This window comes from Scomber japonicus, chromosome 19, assembly GCF_027409825.1.
Source record: "Scomber japonicus isolate fScoJap1 chromosome 19, fScoJap1.pri, whole genome shotgun sequence".
Classification (NCBI taxonomy): Eukaryota; Metazoa; Chordata; class Actinopteri; order Scombriformes; family Scombridae; genus Scomber; species Scomber japonicus.
In genome coordinates, this window is record NC_070596.1 from 19905799 (window position 1) to 19925420 (window position 19622).

A 19622-nucleotide genomic window follows, 5' to 3' on the forward strand; every position below is an offset into this window, starting at 1 on the left:
ACACACTCCATCAACTCAGTGTCACTAAATATGTATTTTTTGTCATATTTGAAATTGAAATTCGAGGCTTTTCAAAGCAAGGTTTTTTTTTTAACACTGAGGGTGGGGGTTGGATAGTGTGGAAAGTGGGTCTTGTGAATGTAGGTCTTTGAGACAGTGTATGTGGGTAAAGCAGGCTTACAGTAGTAATCCTCTTCACAGACACCCATCTGACTAGCAACAGGACGATGCCCAGACAGACACACACAAATACATGCATGCACACACACACACACACACACACAGAAGGGAGGGATTGTTAGAAGGAAATCTACTCTGTTTAGTCTTGTTTTTTGAAATACAATAGGTCATAAATAGGCCATCGCCACTAATCTCATTCTCAGACCATTCCTTGGATATTTTAGATGTCTAAGTGAAGTTGTAATATTCCAGTACATGTTCATTTCCTCAGGTGTGGCACCAAATTCTTTGTGTTATTGTCTGATACATTACATTCCTTCCTTTTATCAGCCATTAGAATAAGGAGGCTCCTCCAGGAAGCCTGGATCCTCTGTTGACTTTATTGGTTCCTGAAATTTGTCATTACTGCTTCCTGGCTGTGATGTCATCAGTCGGTTAATGACAGAGAGGAAGAGGGACATTCATCCCAAAATAACCCAGAAACAACAGACAATTTTGAAAGGCATAATGAGACCGAAAGAGCAGGGACAGTGAGTTATGACTCTGTCACAGTCTGACTCATTGTCACAGAGGGAAATGCTTTTATGAGCCACGATATGACATCAAAGTCTTTCAGTGATGCAACGTTGACTTTGGCTATAATGAGGCGACAGCGTTCTTCGCCAAACCCAAGCTGGAAAGTTTTTAAGACAACTGATATATGGAACAATTTAAATAATCCAATTTGGATTTAATTTTAACATTGTTTTGCAAAAAGCACAAACACCAAGACAGATAAACAATAAAACACTGACTGAACAGAAAATGTTATTTGTATTTTTTTTTTATTTTGGCATTTCTTTGTTTTGCATTTATATTAAGCAAAGTGCATCTTATTTTCTTTTTCTCATCAACACATTGCACAATACATAAATAATGATGCATATAAAACGTCTTCATATTTACAATTAATAATATATTTATATATAACATAAAATACATTTTTCGCTTCTTATTTTATTTAATTAAATCTTACTCATTTATTAAACAAAGTCCGTCAGAATTTTATACATTCTTCTTCTTTTAAAACTTTTTTTCTGTTTGAACCTCTGGAACAAAAAAAAACAAGGAAAGTGGGTGTAGTCTGTTTTGTGAAGGGGGTGAGGAGGGTGAAGAAGAGGAAGGCTGCTGCTATCGGGTGTTGAAGATGACTTCCAACCAGCACGGGCAGCTACTGATGAACTGTCTGGTGTAGCACTGTCCCCAGCCTTTCACAAAGCTTATCTGGACCGTGAAGCCTGTGCGAGGCTGCTGCGTGAACTCGTGGTCGTTTGGCCTCTGCAGGCTGCCGGCCTTGTCATAGTCAAAAGCTTTGATGGAGAAACCGGGGAACACCTTGTGCACCAGCAGCGTGCGTGAGTCTGGGTTGTCCAGTGTGGCCGACTTGATGAAGATGGGGTAGCAGCTGCGGTTGTAGACCCACACTCCGTCTGGCTCACGCGTCAGCTGGATGCCGTAGCCGATCTTGGCCCGCACCATCTGCACCAGCTGGGACTTGTTGTCGGAGCAGAGCTGGCCAAGGCAGAAGCCGTTCCCTTGAGGTAGATCATAGAAGATGTCCAGAGAGGGCTCCTGGACTGAGTAGAGGCGCCCGACGCGTGTCTTCTCCTCCCAGTATGCCACCACGCACCAATGGGCCCGCTCGCCAGACTCCTGCAATGCTAGGGAATCTGTAAGAGACACATAAAGAAAAGGAGACGGTTAAACGTGCTGAAAGGTGCAAAGGTACAACATGATGGCACTGAAACATTACAGGAGAACGTACACAGATCAAGAAGTAAAGAAAAAGAAAAAGAAAAGAGAGGGGGGAAGATATGAGTGTGTGATGTAGAAGTTTTGCTTTAATAAAACACTACATGCTAAACCAAACTACTCAAACATGGCTACTTCTCCAGAACTTCTTCCTTATGCCTGTTTTGGGAAATAGAGAATTTGCTTTAGTCGAGAGCCAAAGCTAAACTGTCATCCTCAATTTCTGCCATACAGGAAAACCATGTTGGAATTCTTGGACTTCAGACAGGAGAAGCAACTCAGAGACACTGGCAGGCAAGTGTCCACATGCAGTACAATATTTGTCTAGGCATTAAATGCTTATCTTCTGTCTGGCTTGCTGTATTTTTGTAGCAGCATGGCCAACAATGCTCTGACATCAACCAATCATCTCTGTACGGCAGTGCACTGTTAAAAGGAAATTACAAAACTATCTTTGAATTTGTCTTCTACAAAAAGCCGAGGTCCACGGTAACCGTAACAGCAACAAGACAAGCTCACATAAACACAGCATCAGCCATTTCCACGTCTACAGTGAAGCACTTGGTGTTTAGCCGAGGAGCCATGCAGACCGTTTACTCTCAAACCCTGGTGTCTGAATCGTTGATAAGCTAGGCCTCGCCGGTCTTAAGTTTCCCCTGAGCGTAAAAGAAGTGTAGCATTGGCCATGCTCCAGTTTCCAACCCCCCCCCCCTCCTCCCCGCCCACCTACTCCCCACCTCCTCCCTCTCCCTTTAGTCTCCCTTTAGCGTGCCTCCTGCGCCGTCCCTCTCCCCCTTCATATCTCTATTCCACAGAAATCTGGCTCCCAGCTACTCCCAGCTAGAAAAGTGGGAGCCAGTCAGGCGCAAGGGAAATAGAGGGAGACAGAGAGAGCGCGAGAGGAAAGAAAGAGGGGGCGGGGGTGGAAGAGAAGGAATGCTTTTCGCATATTTTGACTGTTACTTTTGCAACTTTGCTTCCTCTTCTGGTTTTTAAGCGTCTCCTGCGCTCCTAGGGTCATCAACTAATTGCTGGAACTTCTATCAACTGTCTTTAATATTTCCTCTCTCCTCTCTCTCTCTCTTTTTCTCTCACACACACATACACACACACACAAACACTCAATGAAAGACACATCCAAGGGTTAAGAAAGCTTGAAGAGGGGAAATATATGTGAGCTAAAATATGAACAGAGCCCCCTCTCAGAGACATTTCAGTTGCCCCCGTCCTTCCCATCCCTCCCCCTCTCTCTACCGCTCCCCTTCTTCCTCGTTTCATCTGGCGGTAGCTGTGAATGTAACCGGTAATTTGGAAGGTCCCGTCTGAGACAAACTGCAATGTTAATGCAGCAGGATCTCTGCCGGCCCGAGCGGACTCACCGCGGCCTGTCATTAGCCTTCATTAGACGCAGGGAGAAGGAGGGTAGTGGAGGGGGGGGGCAACACTGGGATAAGAGAGACAGAAACAGAGAGGAGGGAAGGGAAGGGAGGGGGGCAAAACTGAATGCATGCGTTCCATAAAACAAGAAGGGCTGTGTTCTTTGAAGTTGGTCAGAGCCGAGCCTCGGGGAGTTTATCGTAAATCCATCCTCATGGGGTGCTGAGGGAAACTAAGTACCCAGCTATCTACCTTAGACTAAATTGAGAAAAAAAGAGCATTTATCTTTGAGATAAGAGACAGAAAGTGTCTTTTGTGTCTCAGGTTGATGTCAGACAGCGTCTCCGCTCCCGGCCCGGCTTTGCTAACGGGTCTGTTTTACATGTATGTACAGGAACAGCCGGGGTTGATAAGGAGAAGGACGCATTCGGCTTTCTTAACAGCTGACAGAGGGCCTGCTGGTGGAGCTCACCTGTGGGGCCCTGTGTGTGTTTGTTATTGCTGAGAGAAACAGGGCCTGGCGTCAGAGGTCATTAGAGTGGCTGCCTGTCTGAGCCTGTCATTGCAGCCTGAAAACACCCTGCTATTCAGGACTACACTAACTTCCCCGCTTCCCCTCCCTCGCCTCTCTACTGCTCTCTGAAACTCAGACTGGTAGCAAGTGAGAGAAACGAAAGGGAGGGTTAAGAGACAGAAAGGGGGGAAATATGATGGGAAATACTCAACAGAAGGTGTCAGCTGGTATAATAGAGTTGAAAGAAGTATTCAGATCATTTTCTCATATAAAAAAAGTGCAAAACCACAATGTAAAACACCACATGTCAAGTCCTGTCTTGCCAAAGACAGATTAAAAGCTAAAATATCCTGACTTTGGGTCCCTTGAAAAACTGAATCCTACACTTCCCACAATGCAACTCGATAGCCTCTTTTGTTCCCTTCTTTTCCTCCCTGACTAGCAATGTCTTTCAAACTCCATACCCTAAGGCTTTCTGTTATACATTCTGAATTAAAGACCACAATGAAATAACCCAGATGACATCAGTCTGCCATCATAAGGGGGCTGTTTCATACCCCCCCCCCCCTCCACAGAGCCACAGAACAAATTATACAAGTGTCTCAGGAAGGTGGAGTGCCCCTTTAACAAGTAAACAGCATTTCAGTGTTGTTGCTCTTTGAGTTGCAGCTACTTTATAAACTGTTTGAGTAGTTTTAGTAGTTTTATCTAAGAAATCATCATATTTTAAAAAGCTGGTCATGTGATTAATATGTTAAATCTGTAACTATAGTTGTGAAACTATTATAGAAGAGTACAAAGTACAATATTTGGCTCTGAAATGATGCATAAAGTCAAGAAAAATGAAGTTCAAGTGGCTAAGAATTGTTCTCAAGTACTTCCAGCACTGTTGTCCAGCTATGTGACAGCAGCTAAACTGGATTCTTCCCATTTCTCAGCGGTTATATAAATGACTGGAAGCAAATCTCCAAGAGACTAAAACAAATATAGCTTCTGTCCAGCTGAAACGATGCTTACAAGTAAACACAACCAAACTTTTTTCTGCTCAGTATATCAGCAGTCAGAGAGCGAGACAGGCAGACTCCTCCATCTGTGGGGCGCAGCCTCGTGAATAGTATGTTCACAGCTTGTCCTGACAGCAGATGAGCTTACACCTCATGAGTAATGCTGCTGAACACAGACCCACACACACACACACACACACACACACACACACACACACACACACACACACACACACACACATAAAAACACACAAACACACACTAATGTGAGTGGCCCCGTATCAACACACCTTGCAGCAAGTACAAGGCTCATTTAACCGAATTTTAATTTTTTAACACATGGTGCGAGTATGTTTGTGTGTGTTTGCATGTGTAGACATGTGAGGTATCTGCCGGTCATGCTCCTCATGTTACGGTCTGACACTATTTCAGGTACTTCTCGCATAGGTGTGCGTGTCAGACAGTGTCGTCAGAGTGTCTGCGCCTCGTCTGTCTGTCCTTGGAGTGGTGTGTTTCCGTCCGCTCCAGCTCCTGAACATTTACAGAGCTGTCTGCAGTGCCTGTCTGTACATCTGTCTGTCTGCAAGCTGGACGTCTGCCTATCGGAGCATTAGTCCGTCTTTCTGTCTGCCACCCCATCTGCTAGTGTCTGTGCTGCAGCCCTGCAGCCCTGCAGCCTGTCTGCTCGGGCTTCTCCTCGCTGGAGATAAGCTGGCTAGCTGGCAGCCTGAGGCCATCTGTCACCCCGGCCCTTTCTACTCTGCTCTGCTCCTGTCAGTTGTCTGCTGCAGGTCTGTCCCATTCTTGTTTGTCCCATGGGGTCCACATATAACCCCCATTCAAAAGAAAAGAAAAAAAGAACTTCACAAAACACATATGAGAGCTAAAATGTTGACAGATTATTCCTGCAAAATGAGCAGATTGGTGTGGAGTGCATCATGTGACCGTAGATGATGATAATAATGATAACAGGCCTTGTTAAAAGCATTTTACTGCAATGTAAGAAATTGCAAGAAGCATCTGGTGAGAGCTAATGTGGACGTTAGCCATTAGCAACCCTGTGCAAACAAAAACAGCACATTGCCACCATGTTTTCTAGGTATTTAATGGATGATCAGCTTATGTTCCATGAGGAGGAGGAGGGGGAGCTGCTGAAACAAGCCACCATGCTCTTCAAATACATCACGTAAATATCTGAGATTAAATAAAAACCCCTGCGCAATGTAAAATATTTCAAGCACACAGCTCAAGAGAGAAAGGTTTGGCAAAGACGGCACACACAGTTCTGCTCCCCCACCCCCACCCCCGTGGATTTTAATGGTCGTCTGTCTTAAAGAGTTGACGCCACGCTCACTGAGACAATTGGACTTGGACGAAGGGGGGGAGGGGCGACGACAGACTGGGTGCTTCACTCAGGGCCACAGTCTGGAAAGGTTAATCATTACCTCTGTCTGACTCCACACACACACACGCACACACACGCACGCACACACACACACACACACACACCAAGTCGCTACTCATCTTTAGCAGTCAGCACAGTCACAGAGAAACACACCTACACCCTCATGTGCACACACAGACACAATTTTCAACCTTCAGTTCTGGACACAACACTATCAACATCAGTAAATAGTGAGAAGGCTTCTGAGAGCTGTCTCGTATCGATCCCTGAGCGCTCTATGTGTGTGTGTGTGTGTGTGTGTGTGTGTGTGTGTGTGTGTGTGTGTGTGTGTGTGCGTGCCTCTCTCAGCTCAGACGTGTAATCACCCTGTCGTCATCAGACACACACAGTGGCTGACGGGAGGAATGGGGAAGACTTGAAGGAAACTGCTCTAGGGGGAAGGAAGGACTCTTCATGGTGCCTTATTTTCTAAGTCAACACCCTCTCTCGAGCCGGGGAAAGTCTATTCCAAAGGTCAAAGGTCACACTTTAAGGCATTCCTTTTGTTCTCTCTGCCTAGCCATATATGCTCAATTCTGTGTGTATGTATGTGTGTGTGTGTGTGTGTGTGTGTGTGTGTATCTCACTCTCTATGTGAAAAAAATTTGCTCTCAAATTAAAAACTTTTTTTTTTTGTTAATACAAGTTGGAATCTGTTGTGTTCACATTTTTCTGTGGCGAGAAATTCAATAACAGGTGACCCATCAGAGAGAGAAAAGGTCTGTCCAGTGAAGACAGAGAGCTGTCCTTGTGAGTTTAAGTTGTTGACAGTACTTAGTCTGGTTTAGGGTGTTTTTGTACTGTTGCAGAATAAATGAGTCAATCTCCTTTTTTACGATTGTGATAGGAAATTTGTCGTGTGGCAGAGCGTGCAACCAGAAACCAAAAATCAGGCTAAATTATGTCTTATCAGTTAGATTGCTTGTTTTATTTTTTTTGCAGCTTTCACTGTCTATTAAGCAGGAAAAAGATTAGTGAAATATACTACATGAGTTTCAATTGCCCTATTAAAACGCCTCCTCCTATAACTACTTTTAGGTAAAACAGATACAGACAAATACATGTTAGTGGGTTCAGTGGCTGATAGAGGAAGGGCCTCTTTAGGGTGGCAGCTTACGTAAGAAGATTCAAGCACCCCCACCCCTCCGTCAACCCTGAGTTCAGGAAACCTAAATAAGCCCTGATGGCAGGAAAACCACACAGGGGAGTGGCACAGTTTCGCTATCTACAGATCTGACTCCTCGCAGAAACACAGATAGAGAGAATGAGTTGCAGACACGCCATTGCTAACATGAACCATCCGGCCACGACCGGGAGGAGATAAGGAGGAGAAATGGTGCATGTTTTCCTAATGCCTCCATCTACGGTATCATTTTCTCTCAGTGGAAGTTTCTGCAATAATTACACAATCCTGCATGCATTAAAAAGACAAAACGCAGGGGCACCTTCTGCTTGAATGCACATCGCCACGAAACTACAGCAGGATGCTTTTTTTACTGAAGGACATTTTGTTGCTCTGTAACACCTTCCTTCCTACTCCTGCTGAGTTATTATTCCAACACTTCATCATGCTGACCCTCACACACATGCATGCACACACACACACACACAACCGTCCCCTGCAGTCCAGATTTCCCAGGGTGACAGGACAAATAAACACAAGCTAGTTGGGCACAGGGTGCCAGGCAAGCTTTAATGATGTCATCAGCTCACTTTTGCAAACACACAAGTCAGAAGATCACCCACAGGCTCTGTATCTTGGAGCTATTTTCACACACACAGTGCTACGGACAGATGGACAGACAAGCTGAACAATCACCCACATTGTTGTGGCGCTAAAACACCGTGGGAACAAAGTGGTACAGACACCACAAACAGATAGAAAGATAACCAGGAGAGCCAGTTGTGTGCGGTATGAGCGTTTGTTGTGTTGTTACTCTGTTATTAATGATTACATACCTCTGCCTGTCTGCCAATGTGTGTGTGTGTTTGTGGCTATGCCAGCATCGCGGTTTGTGATAGAGACGCGGGTCTGTCACTGAGATAAAAAGAAACACACGCACCCCTCCAGTTTGAGTACACAAAAGACAAACTGACTACATGAATGAGCAGGCTGGAGGGTGGAGACAGAAATCCTGTGTGTCACACAAGAAATCTGACACACACACACATACACACACACACACACACATATAAACGTTTACAGGAATGTGTCTCCACTTATTTCCATTTCCGTCTTTATCCTGCTAAAGGGGGGCTTCTCTCCCTCCTTTCCTCCTTCTCCTTCAAACACACACACACACACACTCTGACTCTTTTTCATATCTTCCTACATTGAGGTAATGTCAAAATCCACTTCCACAGAGTGACTGGGAACCAAAACAATGTTCATCTTGTTCTGGGCTTCCCTCCAGCTCTGGCCCGCAGCCAAATCTGCATAGCCCACCTTTCAATCAGCTGGCAATGCTAAGGTAGGCCAATGTCTTCAACTGTGAACGCTATCTTGATGCTTTACTGAGAACAACAGAGCATAATGCATCTGAAAAATCTTCAGCAAAAAAACAAAAACATGCAAGCTAGGCACGCTCTCCGTTATCCTCTTCTCTCTCTTTTTTCCCCCCACGTCTCTCTCCATCCTCCACTGTCTCTGTGCTGTTTTTTCAATTTGTGCAGCATAATGACACAGGGTGGGGAACAGAGGACAGCCAAAACCAAAATTAAGTCCCTTGCCAAGAGGCGGCTTGGCTGCCGCGCAAGGAGAGGAAGTGGGGAGTAATGAGAGATCCTGGCCCGGCACGGAGCAGCCCGGCTCTGCTCTACTCAACTTGCTGGCTAACACACAGCCTCCAAATTACAGAGAACAGAGCAGAGCTGCCAGCCATCTCTCCCTCCACCCAAAGCCGCCATCTTCTCTCCCTCTTCATTCCTTCCTCTTACTGTTCAAGCAAGGGGGAGAAAAAAAAATAACAAAAGGAAAATCCAGATTGGACCAAAACAGACACAGTTTTATGGTGAAGAAAATGTTTCTATAGCAAAGTTACATGACTGTAAAAAGGCTGCTATATATTTCTGTCACTGCAGCAGTTAAAATCATTCCTCTCCTTCTCTCTTGTTTTACTCTCTCCTTTCTGGTTGGTGCACTGTTTGTTTTTTCGTCAAGAAGAGGCCTCGGCTGCCTCCCTGTCCGCTCGCCTTTTCCTCAAAGACATGAGGTCATATCCTGCGCAGCCCTTTCCTTTCCCTGCTAACCCAAACAAGGCAGGAATGCTGAGAGAGAGGAGGGAGACTGAGGGTGCTCTGTTTCTGAGTGAAGCTGTCTGATTGCAGGAAGTTGGTTTAGAAAAAAAAAAAAAAAAGAAATCAAAGATAGTGTCTTGGGTATAACACTAAGTTAAAAACTATAAACTACCAACGTAATTCAAAACAACAGGCAGGCCTTATCTCTCATTGGGTTTGCACCAAAAATGGCCTTTTCTTTAGGGCCTTCCATATGACAGCAGAACTAGTTTGATTTAATGAGCCATGGTGCCAAGACTAAATTTAATCTCTGTCAGAGACCCTGATGAAGGTTATACCTCCAGCCGATTCACTGGATGACTAATTGACTGACTGAAGGGCTGGCCGTCTATCTGTCGAGCGAGGTGACTGGCTGGTGGTATAAGAATACAACTCAGCCTAAATTTAACCTGCAGTGGGAGGAAGCGCCTGTGTGACAGTCGGCCGTGCGCCAGGGCTCGCACCAGGTCATTCTATCTGCCTGCCTGTGTGTACGTGTTCGTGTGTGTGTGTGAAAGTGCGCGTGTGTGCGTACATGTCACCGCAGCCCGACTGGATCCTCTTACACACAGGCACTCCGGGTCAGTCCCTGATGGCACCAGCAGGCATGCCACCGACACATACACACCAATGCTACACATCCAATGAGAGCTTGGCACGAACAGAAGTCTCTAACTCGCCTCTAAAACACTGTAAACACATATATGTGCACACTAGAACTGGGTATTCATCCTCAATGCTTCTTTGGGCTGACTAAAAACAGCCCATACCATGATTATTAACTACAGAAAACTGACATTGAATGATTATACAGCTTCATAATCACGTTATTGTTTGATGAGATAGTTCCAGACTCTATTCAAAACATTTTTAAGCTATTCAAAACACATCCACACTTTGTGCCACAGCCCAGACCTCAAACAAAACAGATCTTTTTCCAGGCCTTGTGAGCTCAACAAGATGGACGTTTGACTACGTGGTTGCCACCTGAGCTGCTCATCAACAGAATTTAAGGCGATATCTGGTCTCTAACAAGTTTAAATATTACTTAACAGTCAACAGATTCTTAACTAACAATCCAGTGCCCTCTTAACCCTGACCCAATCTCTATTTCCAAATCTCTCTCTTGATCTCTCTCCTCAGTTCCTGGGTCAACCTAAAAAACCCTGCAGCTAAGCTCCCACCCCAGCTCGAACCAAGATCAGCACCCCAACACCCAGCTCCAGGCCTCCAGCCATCGACCCCCCTCTCCTCTCCTCTGCTCTCTGCTCTCTGCTCTGTTCCAAGCTGATGACGTGAGCCAGCGAGAGGAGCTTTGGAGCTGGTAGCCTGGCAGGCAGCCTAGTTTGCATTTGCGCTTGTCGCTGTCGCAGCTCACTTAACTCCTTCCAGCCTGGATAGTCTTGACTCTTTCCAAGATGGATAAAGGGGGAGAGTATAAAAAAGGGGGAAGATGAGGAGTGGAGGACGTTATCTTTAACCTCATCTCATCAGCTCTATCTGATCTCTGTTTTCAGGTTCATGAGGATTTTTTTAGGGGTAGTTTTCCTGCTTTTATAACTCCATAACAGAGCTACAGCGTCTCTTCCCATCTGCACACTAAATTCTTTTAAGTCGACAAGCCCTTAATTATTCTACTACAATGCAAAAAAGAAAAAAAGTAAAGTACAACTGCTGACTTCAAGTCTTTGCCACCCTCTTCTCTCTTCCTCCTTCCTCTCTGTAAATATGTCTGGAGAAGAACATAAAAAGGGCAGAGTGAGTGAATTAGAAGGTCAGCAGCGGGCCTCTGGGAGAGCCATGTTTCTTTTGTCAGGGCCCCAGAGGGAAGGAGGGAGGGAGCGAGTGTGAGGGGGGAGAAAAGGAGGAATGGAGCAGCCTTTTTTTTTCTTGGCTAACCAGGGAAATCATGAGGGCAGAGCGCTTCGGCCATCCCGCCCCGGCCTTTCTACCTCGCTCTTACTGAGGAGGCCCATTCACTGAGCGCTGGCCGCCGCTGCCATGTCATCCTCGCCAGGAAGGAAAACAAGGGAGGAGGAAGAGGAGGAGGAGTAGAGAGTACGCCTTACTGGGGGAGGGAAGGAGTAAAGGAGGGAGCATGGGGGCGCCTGTTAAGACTCCAGTTCTTGGGTTTCACAGTTTGAACTGGGTCTAAAATGTGTCTTTAGTTAATGCACACAGGGAGGACTCGGAGAGGAGGAGAGCAGAGGAGAGGCTGATTTTTGGTTCCTCTCTTCTTGTAAGCACTGCTGCTCCAATCTCTTCCCCCATCTAAGGACACACACACACACACACACACACACACACACACACACACACACACACATATGCAGGCAGGCGGGCTAACCCCCTATCACCAAACAAAGGAGGGGGGGGGAATGGGCAGCGAACACCAACTGACATAAAACAGGCTTTAAAGGCCCAGTAATGAGAACCATCTGAGGCAAAGGAAAGCAGAGAACAGCACAGAGCAATCTCAGGCAATGGAGAGCAAACTCTCTCTCTCTCTCTCTCTCGCTCTCTCTTGCTCTCTCTCTCTGTCTCTCGTGAACACCATCTTATTCTGTAGCCTGCGGACAGGGCGCTGGGTAAGGAAGGCAACGCTGCCAAAGGGGATTATGGGAGAAAAGCTGAGGAAGCCCGAAACACGTCCTGCATGAGAGATGGAAGAAAGAAAGGCGCCTGTGTCTCACTCTTATCCACACACAGAGACCCAGAGGAGAGTTAACTGTCTACAAAGGCGTCCCCTGTACGCACAAACACACCCAAACAAACACTCGCGTGTCAGTTGAAGCCTCTTTTTGGTGCTTTTTTTCCCCCCGCACGCACAGAGCATATTCTTCTCCAAACAACTGTTCGGCGTGTTTGTCTTCCATTACAACATAACACGGAAAGGGATGAGAGAGGAAGAGGAGAAGAGAGGAGCCTTGTTCAAAGAGCCAGTAGGGAGGAATTTATGTGGACGTGGGAGAAATACACCACCCTCCTTCACTGGCTTTTTTTTATTACAGAGGGGAAGCAGGGCCCCCACAATCACTGCCTCATCACTAGTATAGAGGGGAGATAAGTCTGAGTTGGGAGGGATGCATAGGAGAAGGAAAAGAAAACAGAAGAGGAAAATAATATGTGAAGCAAAGTGAAGGAACTGTAGAAAAAGATGAATAGTATAAACAGGGAAGCTATTTGTAGGAATGTTTACCTGAAAGCCCCACAGGGGCCGAGTATGTCGTTCCCCCAGTATCACTGGATGAAGGTCCAGAGTCTGGAGAATCTAATGGAGAAAGAGAGAGAAAGAGAGTCTTTGAATTAGTACTCTGTGTATGTATGTGTGTATGTGTGTGTGTGTGTGTGTGTGTGTGTGTGTGTGTGTGTGTGTGTGTGAGGGGAGAAGGCAAAGCAGCAGCTGCGAGGCCGTCAATCACTCCGGTGAAATCAATGCCTAATGAAGACGCTGACGACGAAGCTCACACTCTCTCACACACACACACACACACAAACACACACACACACACACACACACACACAAGACTTATAGAAGAGAGTTTCTTACACCCCTGATAATCCCCCATAATCCACTGCTTCAGGAGGAACGTTAGCCCTGCATCTCTGCATGGACGAGCTTCTGATCTGGAGAGAGCCGTACTCTTTCTGCTAAGGGCTTGGGTTGGAGATCCCTGCTCAATAACCATACGCAGATCAAATATTAGAGATGATTGCAACACATCGTGTTCTGGATCTCTTTAAAAAAAATTGGTCTCATAATTGTCTCCCAGTACTTTTCCTGTTTTTTCTTCTTCCTCTAAAGACAGAAAAATGTTCGCAATTTCACAGCCCTTGTTCAGGTGGAAAGGTCTAAATTTGATGCTTGCAAGCTACATTGGAAAACTGAGCCTTCTCACCAACAGCAAATATGTATCAGAAATGTTTCCAACCAATGTGGCTGTCTTGGAATTTCAAATTTTAGCAAGATGCACTATATCCAGGCAAAAACAATGAGGCAGACAGAGTGCAGAAATCCCTTGAAAGCAGCTCACTGTAAATTGTCTCTATCAGGCAGACATGGAAGAAAAAAAACTGTCATCTTCTCCCCCTCTCTTTGCATTCGAATACTTAACCCCCACCAGGATTGTAATGTAGACTAGTTTCAACATGACACCTGAATGGAGCTTTAACAAAACCACTGTGTGTGCTAAGTGCAGCAGTGCACCGCTGGGAGCGGGCTAGCTCTGCTGCAGAGCTGCTGCTGCTGCTGGTAGCTTGGTATTCACTAATGATACATTCCTTTTGCTGCACGTCAACACCGTGCTACACCTACCATCCATTCAGCCAGAGTGTTTGTTGGTGGAGGTGACCACCTCCACTCTTGACTGAATTATGACTCTAAAATGAGTTTTTTCAGAGCAGATACATGTACATTTTAGTCACATTCTTACTCAAGTCACCAAAAAACCAAAAGTTACAATTTAACTGTGGTTCCTCAAAATTGAGGCGTATTGTAACAACTGCAGAGGACGTAAATTATTCTTGCCATACATTGCAAGAGGTTTAGGAGGAGGAAGCTGGTGTTTCTGCTTCCACACTCCAGCGAACACATCGTGTCATTGGCCTCCACTTTGACCGAGCAGTTGCTATGAAGTAATAAAAGAAGCAGCAACCAGAGCGGTTTCTCTGCGGGCCCTTACACCCTGCCACCCTGCCCCATCCGGACGCAGCCCGTGCCCCTGTGGTCACACTAACGAGATGCACGGGCATAGCCCAGCCTGCCGCGCTTTCATTGGCTGCCAGGAGCCTTGCCCTGGTCTCCCGGGCAACAGTTCACAGCTGACCACAGGGCTGAGGGGGCATCAGAGAGAAAGAGCGAAACACTGTGTGATTTATATTCCCCAGAGCTGAAACAAGGTAGCGTTTTACGTCTGGGGCTGCTTTCATATTGACCGCTGCTGCTGGCGGAGCGGACAGGCACCCTGACACATATAACCCCACTTCCTGCTTGCTTGGAATCATAAAACCATCATCATAAAACCCACCGCTCTTCCACTTCATGCAGATTTTTACAGCATCTGATTGCCTTCTAAAAGTTAACTGTGCATATTTTCTGAATGTCATTATGATTTAACACAGCCTAATATGAAGCAAATACAGGGGAGAAAATTGGAATATCCTGCAGTAATGGGAAGGAGTCAATGACTGACAGCCTGCCTGAGGCACTGGGGAAAAACCCATGTCTTTCTGCATGATAAGCTCATCTGTTCTCTGTGTGTGTGTATGTGTAGCCTCCAGTTTGCTCCATTGTCCTATTAATATGTTGTCTTTCACTCTCCTTCCCCAATACAGAGAGAGAGAGAGGGAGAGAGAGAGGGGGAGAGAGAGAGAGAGAGAGAGAGACAGACAGTCATACAGCCAGACAGACAGACAGCCAGACAGACAGACAGACAGACTCTCCTTTGAATGACCGCAATTGCAGCTGCACTCACTGAATTCAACCAAATGAGGAAACAGTGTGGCAGGTGAGCCTCTACACTTAGTCATTTAAATACTGAACAAAAATACAACTTACAAGATTATAACAAGTATAATAACTTTACTTGGAGAGAGACAAGCAACTTGGTGATATATTCCTTTTCTTTTTCTGTTTTCATTCCCAATGTTTAATTCCCACAGCAGTCACACCAATTCAAGTTTTTTTCAGTTTGCTCTGAAAGGGGAAACATGGGTGGTAACATGAATTGTATAATCATTTCCTTTGTCTGCATCCAGCTTGCTTTTCCTATTTACCTTCTTGTTTCCTTTTATCACTGGAACGTCTCCAACCGAACTCACACAAAAAGATACTAGTTCTACCCTGAGACTCTGGGTAAAAAGAGGATTTCACTTGTCTATCATTGAATATTTTCCTTTTTAACATTTTCGATCAGGTCTGCTTGCATTTGGATGTTTTAAGAGTGCTTTTCAGGTAAAACAGCATCGCTAAGGCTCAGTAAATAAAGGTAACAAAGACAGAGAAAGAGAGAATGGGAGGTGGGGTTGGTGGGCTTTGAAGAACCACAGCTGCAGCTGCAATGACTTCCTATTGTTTCCACTCACTGAAAGCCACTTTCTCCTTCTCCTGACTAACTGGCCAGCCACTCGGCTGACTGGTCATTGTTTAACTCTCAGCCTTTCCTGCACTGACAGACAGCCAGACAGGAGTAAGGACCAACTCACTCTGTTCATTTATATCTTTGTCACCCTCTAAGTGACACCAAGAGAAGTCAAAGGGGGCCTTATCTCTGTCTCTTCCGCCCCAGTCTCGCACTATTCTGGTTATAGCCTGAAATTTAACACACTTCAAATCCGACTTAATAGGCGATGACATAACCTGATGCCACTTTCCGGCGCCAGGGAATAGGATGACAACCACAGCAGCATGTGGAGTCTGGCACAGGTGGAGGGAGGAAACAATTAGGCATGACCAAAGCTTTCTCTGGAAATGTTTTAGAATACATGGTTGAAAGACGTTAAAATGACAAATGCTCCCTAAAAACAAACACAAAGAGGGATGTGAGATGGTGACACACGCACACCCACACGCACACCCTCACAAGAGCCCAAACTTAATGTGTTGTTTAATTCAGCTGATAAAAGCTGGCTGGCTCCAGAGACGCCGCTGCCTGTCTGTTTCGCTCTGTGCTGCGATTTACAATAGATAGATGACACACACACACAAACAAACAACTCCCTCTCAGACACACACGCACGCGCACACACACACACACACACACACACACACACACTGCTCCCTGGTGATGTGCCAGTCAGTCTATAGCTGGTATCTCAACTTTGTGCTGCTTTGCCCTGGCTGCCAGCCATGCTAGAACTGCCCAGCCAGCCAGGCGTGCCACTCCACTGCTATCATAAATCACAACATAACATGGAGCTGTTTCCTACACACACACACACACACACACACACACACACTGCAGTGGTTGTGTGTAAGACTATATGCATATGTTAAGACATACAGACAAGCACATAAACAGTCATGAATACAAGATGGCTTTTTAGACATGTGTGTGTTTTGCATAGATTGTGCTTCAGGCAATAAACACATACATACATACATACATACATGTATTCATATATGCATATATTTCAAGCTCACCTGGTGGTTTAAGATAGTCCATGGGATAGCGAGAATATGGAGGAGGAGGAGACTCTGCATGGAGAGAGAGGAAAAAAGAGGCAGAGCATGAGAAAAAGAAATAAAAAAAACAAGGGAAAGATCTTAACTTTATGATAAGAGTTGTGATTCTTCAGGGAAAAGGGTTTGTGTCTGTCAGCTCAGCCTGGAGAGGCAAGCAGTGAGGCCGGCCGGGCGGCTATTGCCTTTCATTGGCAGGCAGATAAACAGGGGGCCGCCTGGCGCCAGGAGGGCCACTATCAGCGTCTAGGACAAACTGAGATACGGGCCTCTTTTGGCCCGGGACGCCAAGCAAGCACACACATACACACACACACACACACACACATACACACACACACACACACAGGCCCTGGAAACTTCACCGTGGAAAGACTGTAAAGCCCTGGCTGAGTCGCTTTGCACTTTGGAAATGCCAATTGTGAAATGTTAAAAAGCCAGATAGGTTGTTTGTTTAAGAAGCGTGGGCTTTGTTGGAGTTGATCATATCCAGATTTATGTTGGAATAAACACATCAAGTAAATTGGCCAGCTTTAAAGTGTAAAAAAAAGCATCTCTATTCAGAAATCAGCACATTTAAAAACATAATCAAGCCTTAAATAATGGTTGTAATATAATTAGGATGTGTGATGTCATTATTCAGATGCCAAACTCAGATTTCATGACGCCACACTGCTGGTGGAGATGAAGACGACTACTTGGCACGCTTTTCCCACACCGGTCAAGTTTGACCTTATGGAAACTCAAGACAACTGTGCCAAGAGAGGTGATGTCAATTTGAATTAGGCTAATTAGCCAGTTTAGAGTCTGGCAATTCTTTGACATAATGACACGGTGTCTGTTTTTTTTTTTTTTTTTGTACAAAATTAGGCCCGACCACCAGAGAATGCAATGCAATTTGGAGAACTTTTGTTTGGGAGATGAGGTTATTATAATAATCCAGCTCACCGAGTTCACAAAGCCTGCTCATGTGGTGCGGGTTGCAGCAAACGAGCTCTGGGTTGATTTTCCCGTAGGATTCACAGCAAGACAGCCTCTTCAGCTCCGAGGAATGCCTGAGGTCCGGCCACCTGAACACTTTGTAGAGCAGCATAGGGAGAGAGTAAGACTGTTGACCCACTTTCGCGTCCACTTTGCTGGGCAGGAGCAAGCAGGGGCTTCGGGCACCCCCCTTGGACTCCACCGCCTGCAACAGCACCTCTAATTGTTTCTCTTTGATTTTTTTCAGTATGGAGTGGGTCAACGCCTTTAATTCAGCCTCCGACCCGGCGTTGGACTTGGCCACCTTTGTCGCTTTGCCCATGCAGCAGCCCCCGGAGCCATGCGTCCCTCTATCCGCCTCCCCGTCGCCCTCCACGGGCGCACGGCTCCTCCAGAGTCGCCGGACGAGCCCCGATCGTTTGGTCCTAAACATGCGGGACGAAAAGAGGGTTCCCCGGCTAAAAAACGAGCATGGTGTCCGCAAATCATGAAGATTCCGGGATCCGAGTCCAGGCAATGACAAGCAGCCTGAGAAAAGACGGTGGAAAAACTGGGAGCTGGAGAAGCAGAGGAAATCTGTAGCATACGCCAGTCTCTGTCGCCTTCTCCTGCAGACTATATCACCGAAAAGCAGTGGAGGTTCACGGGACAGTCAGCTTTCCCGTGGGGGATAAATAACCATCACCTCCGGGCGTGTAAGACTCGCCTATAATGATGAATCTAGCAGCGTATACGCGTCTATAACAGCAGGAGAAATCTGCTCCAACACAGCAGCATGTAGCCTCAGTGTGTTCTAATTATTCACTTGGAGATGTGCAGCCTGAGCTCGCTGAGAACTGACCCCTGTTAAACAACACTCAGAGGCGATTTTCAACTCATAAACATTGTCAAAACATCTTTAGGTCTGTGCGCAACCGCCGTGGTAGAAATGAAGACAAACCGGGGCCTAATTAAGCCTAGACTCTATCACAATTATCCCATGAAAACCGACGCTCGCCCAGGCTATGTGTCTTGAAGAGCATTAATCCACAAAGTCCTTGATCCGACTGCACAGAGTAGGGCTCTCCACCAAAAGGCTTGCGGAGGATTTTCTTATCCGTTATCGTCTAAATATGCCCCCTCTTCTGCAGAGGATGTGGTCTGCTGGCAGCGATGAACCTCATCCGAAGAGCCAGGGAGCAAAACCCAGGACTGAATCTCCAAGCAGAGTTGAGTTTAAAGCCGGAGAGAGAAAGCGAGAGGGACCCTCGGGTTACGTCCACGCACCGAGCCTCGTAACCTATTTTAGCAGCCGAATCCCTCCAAAATGAAATAATCCAAGCTCGTATCACACCACACGAAGTTTCCGTGTCTGAGTGTGGAAGAAAGCAGAGCCGACGAGTGATCTCGAGGGGGGTAAAAGGCTCTCTGTCTGTAAATGAGGCGGATGGTTTTGGTGCCCTTGCTCCGTCTCCAGTCTCCAGTGCGCATTGACGCGCCCGGTCACGTGTGTGTCTAGACACCCTGTCGCTTAAAAGAAATGTGATTGTGTTGCGCAAACAACAGATCAAGTAGAGCCCACAGCGCACACACACATACATATACACACACACACGCACTCTCTCACACACATACTCGAGCACGCGCACGCACACACACACACACACACATTTGAGGAGTCGGAAAGTTAACATTTTCTCAGAAAAAGTTGACAAAGTGTAAAGTTGAGAACATAAGGGCGATGAGGTTGGGAAACTATAGAAGTAATAGTTCAAATACACAAACTCTCCATTCAAGTAATTTCTTTTTTATATGACGTGTTAAATTCATTGTAAAACTGAATAATAGTAATCTAGTTTAAGTTCTTTGTATCTTATTAAAGCGTCTGTTTCACTC

The 19622-nt window shown here is 46.0% G+C and overlaps 1 protein-coding gene across 1 annotated transcript; it reads right to left on the bottom strand.

The window, feature by feature from the left end:
• Positions 1 to 993: 993 nt before the first annotated feature.
• Positions 994 to 19189, bottom strand: smad7 (SMAD family member 7). Its single transcript, XM_053340400.1, has 4 exons — positions 17715 to 19189; positions 16728 to 16781; positions 12786 to 12857; positions 994 to 1889 (listed from the first exon to the last, which is right to left on the bottom strand). The coding sequence occupies exons 1-4, from the start codon at positions 18178 to 18180 to the stop codon at positions 1351 to 1353; spliced, it is 1131 nt and encodes a 376-aa protein (XP_053196375.1). The 5' UTR covers positions 18181 to 19189; the 3' UTR covers positions 994 to 1350.
• Between the last annotated feature and the right edge of the window lie 433 nt (positions 19190 to 19622).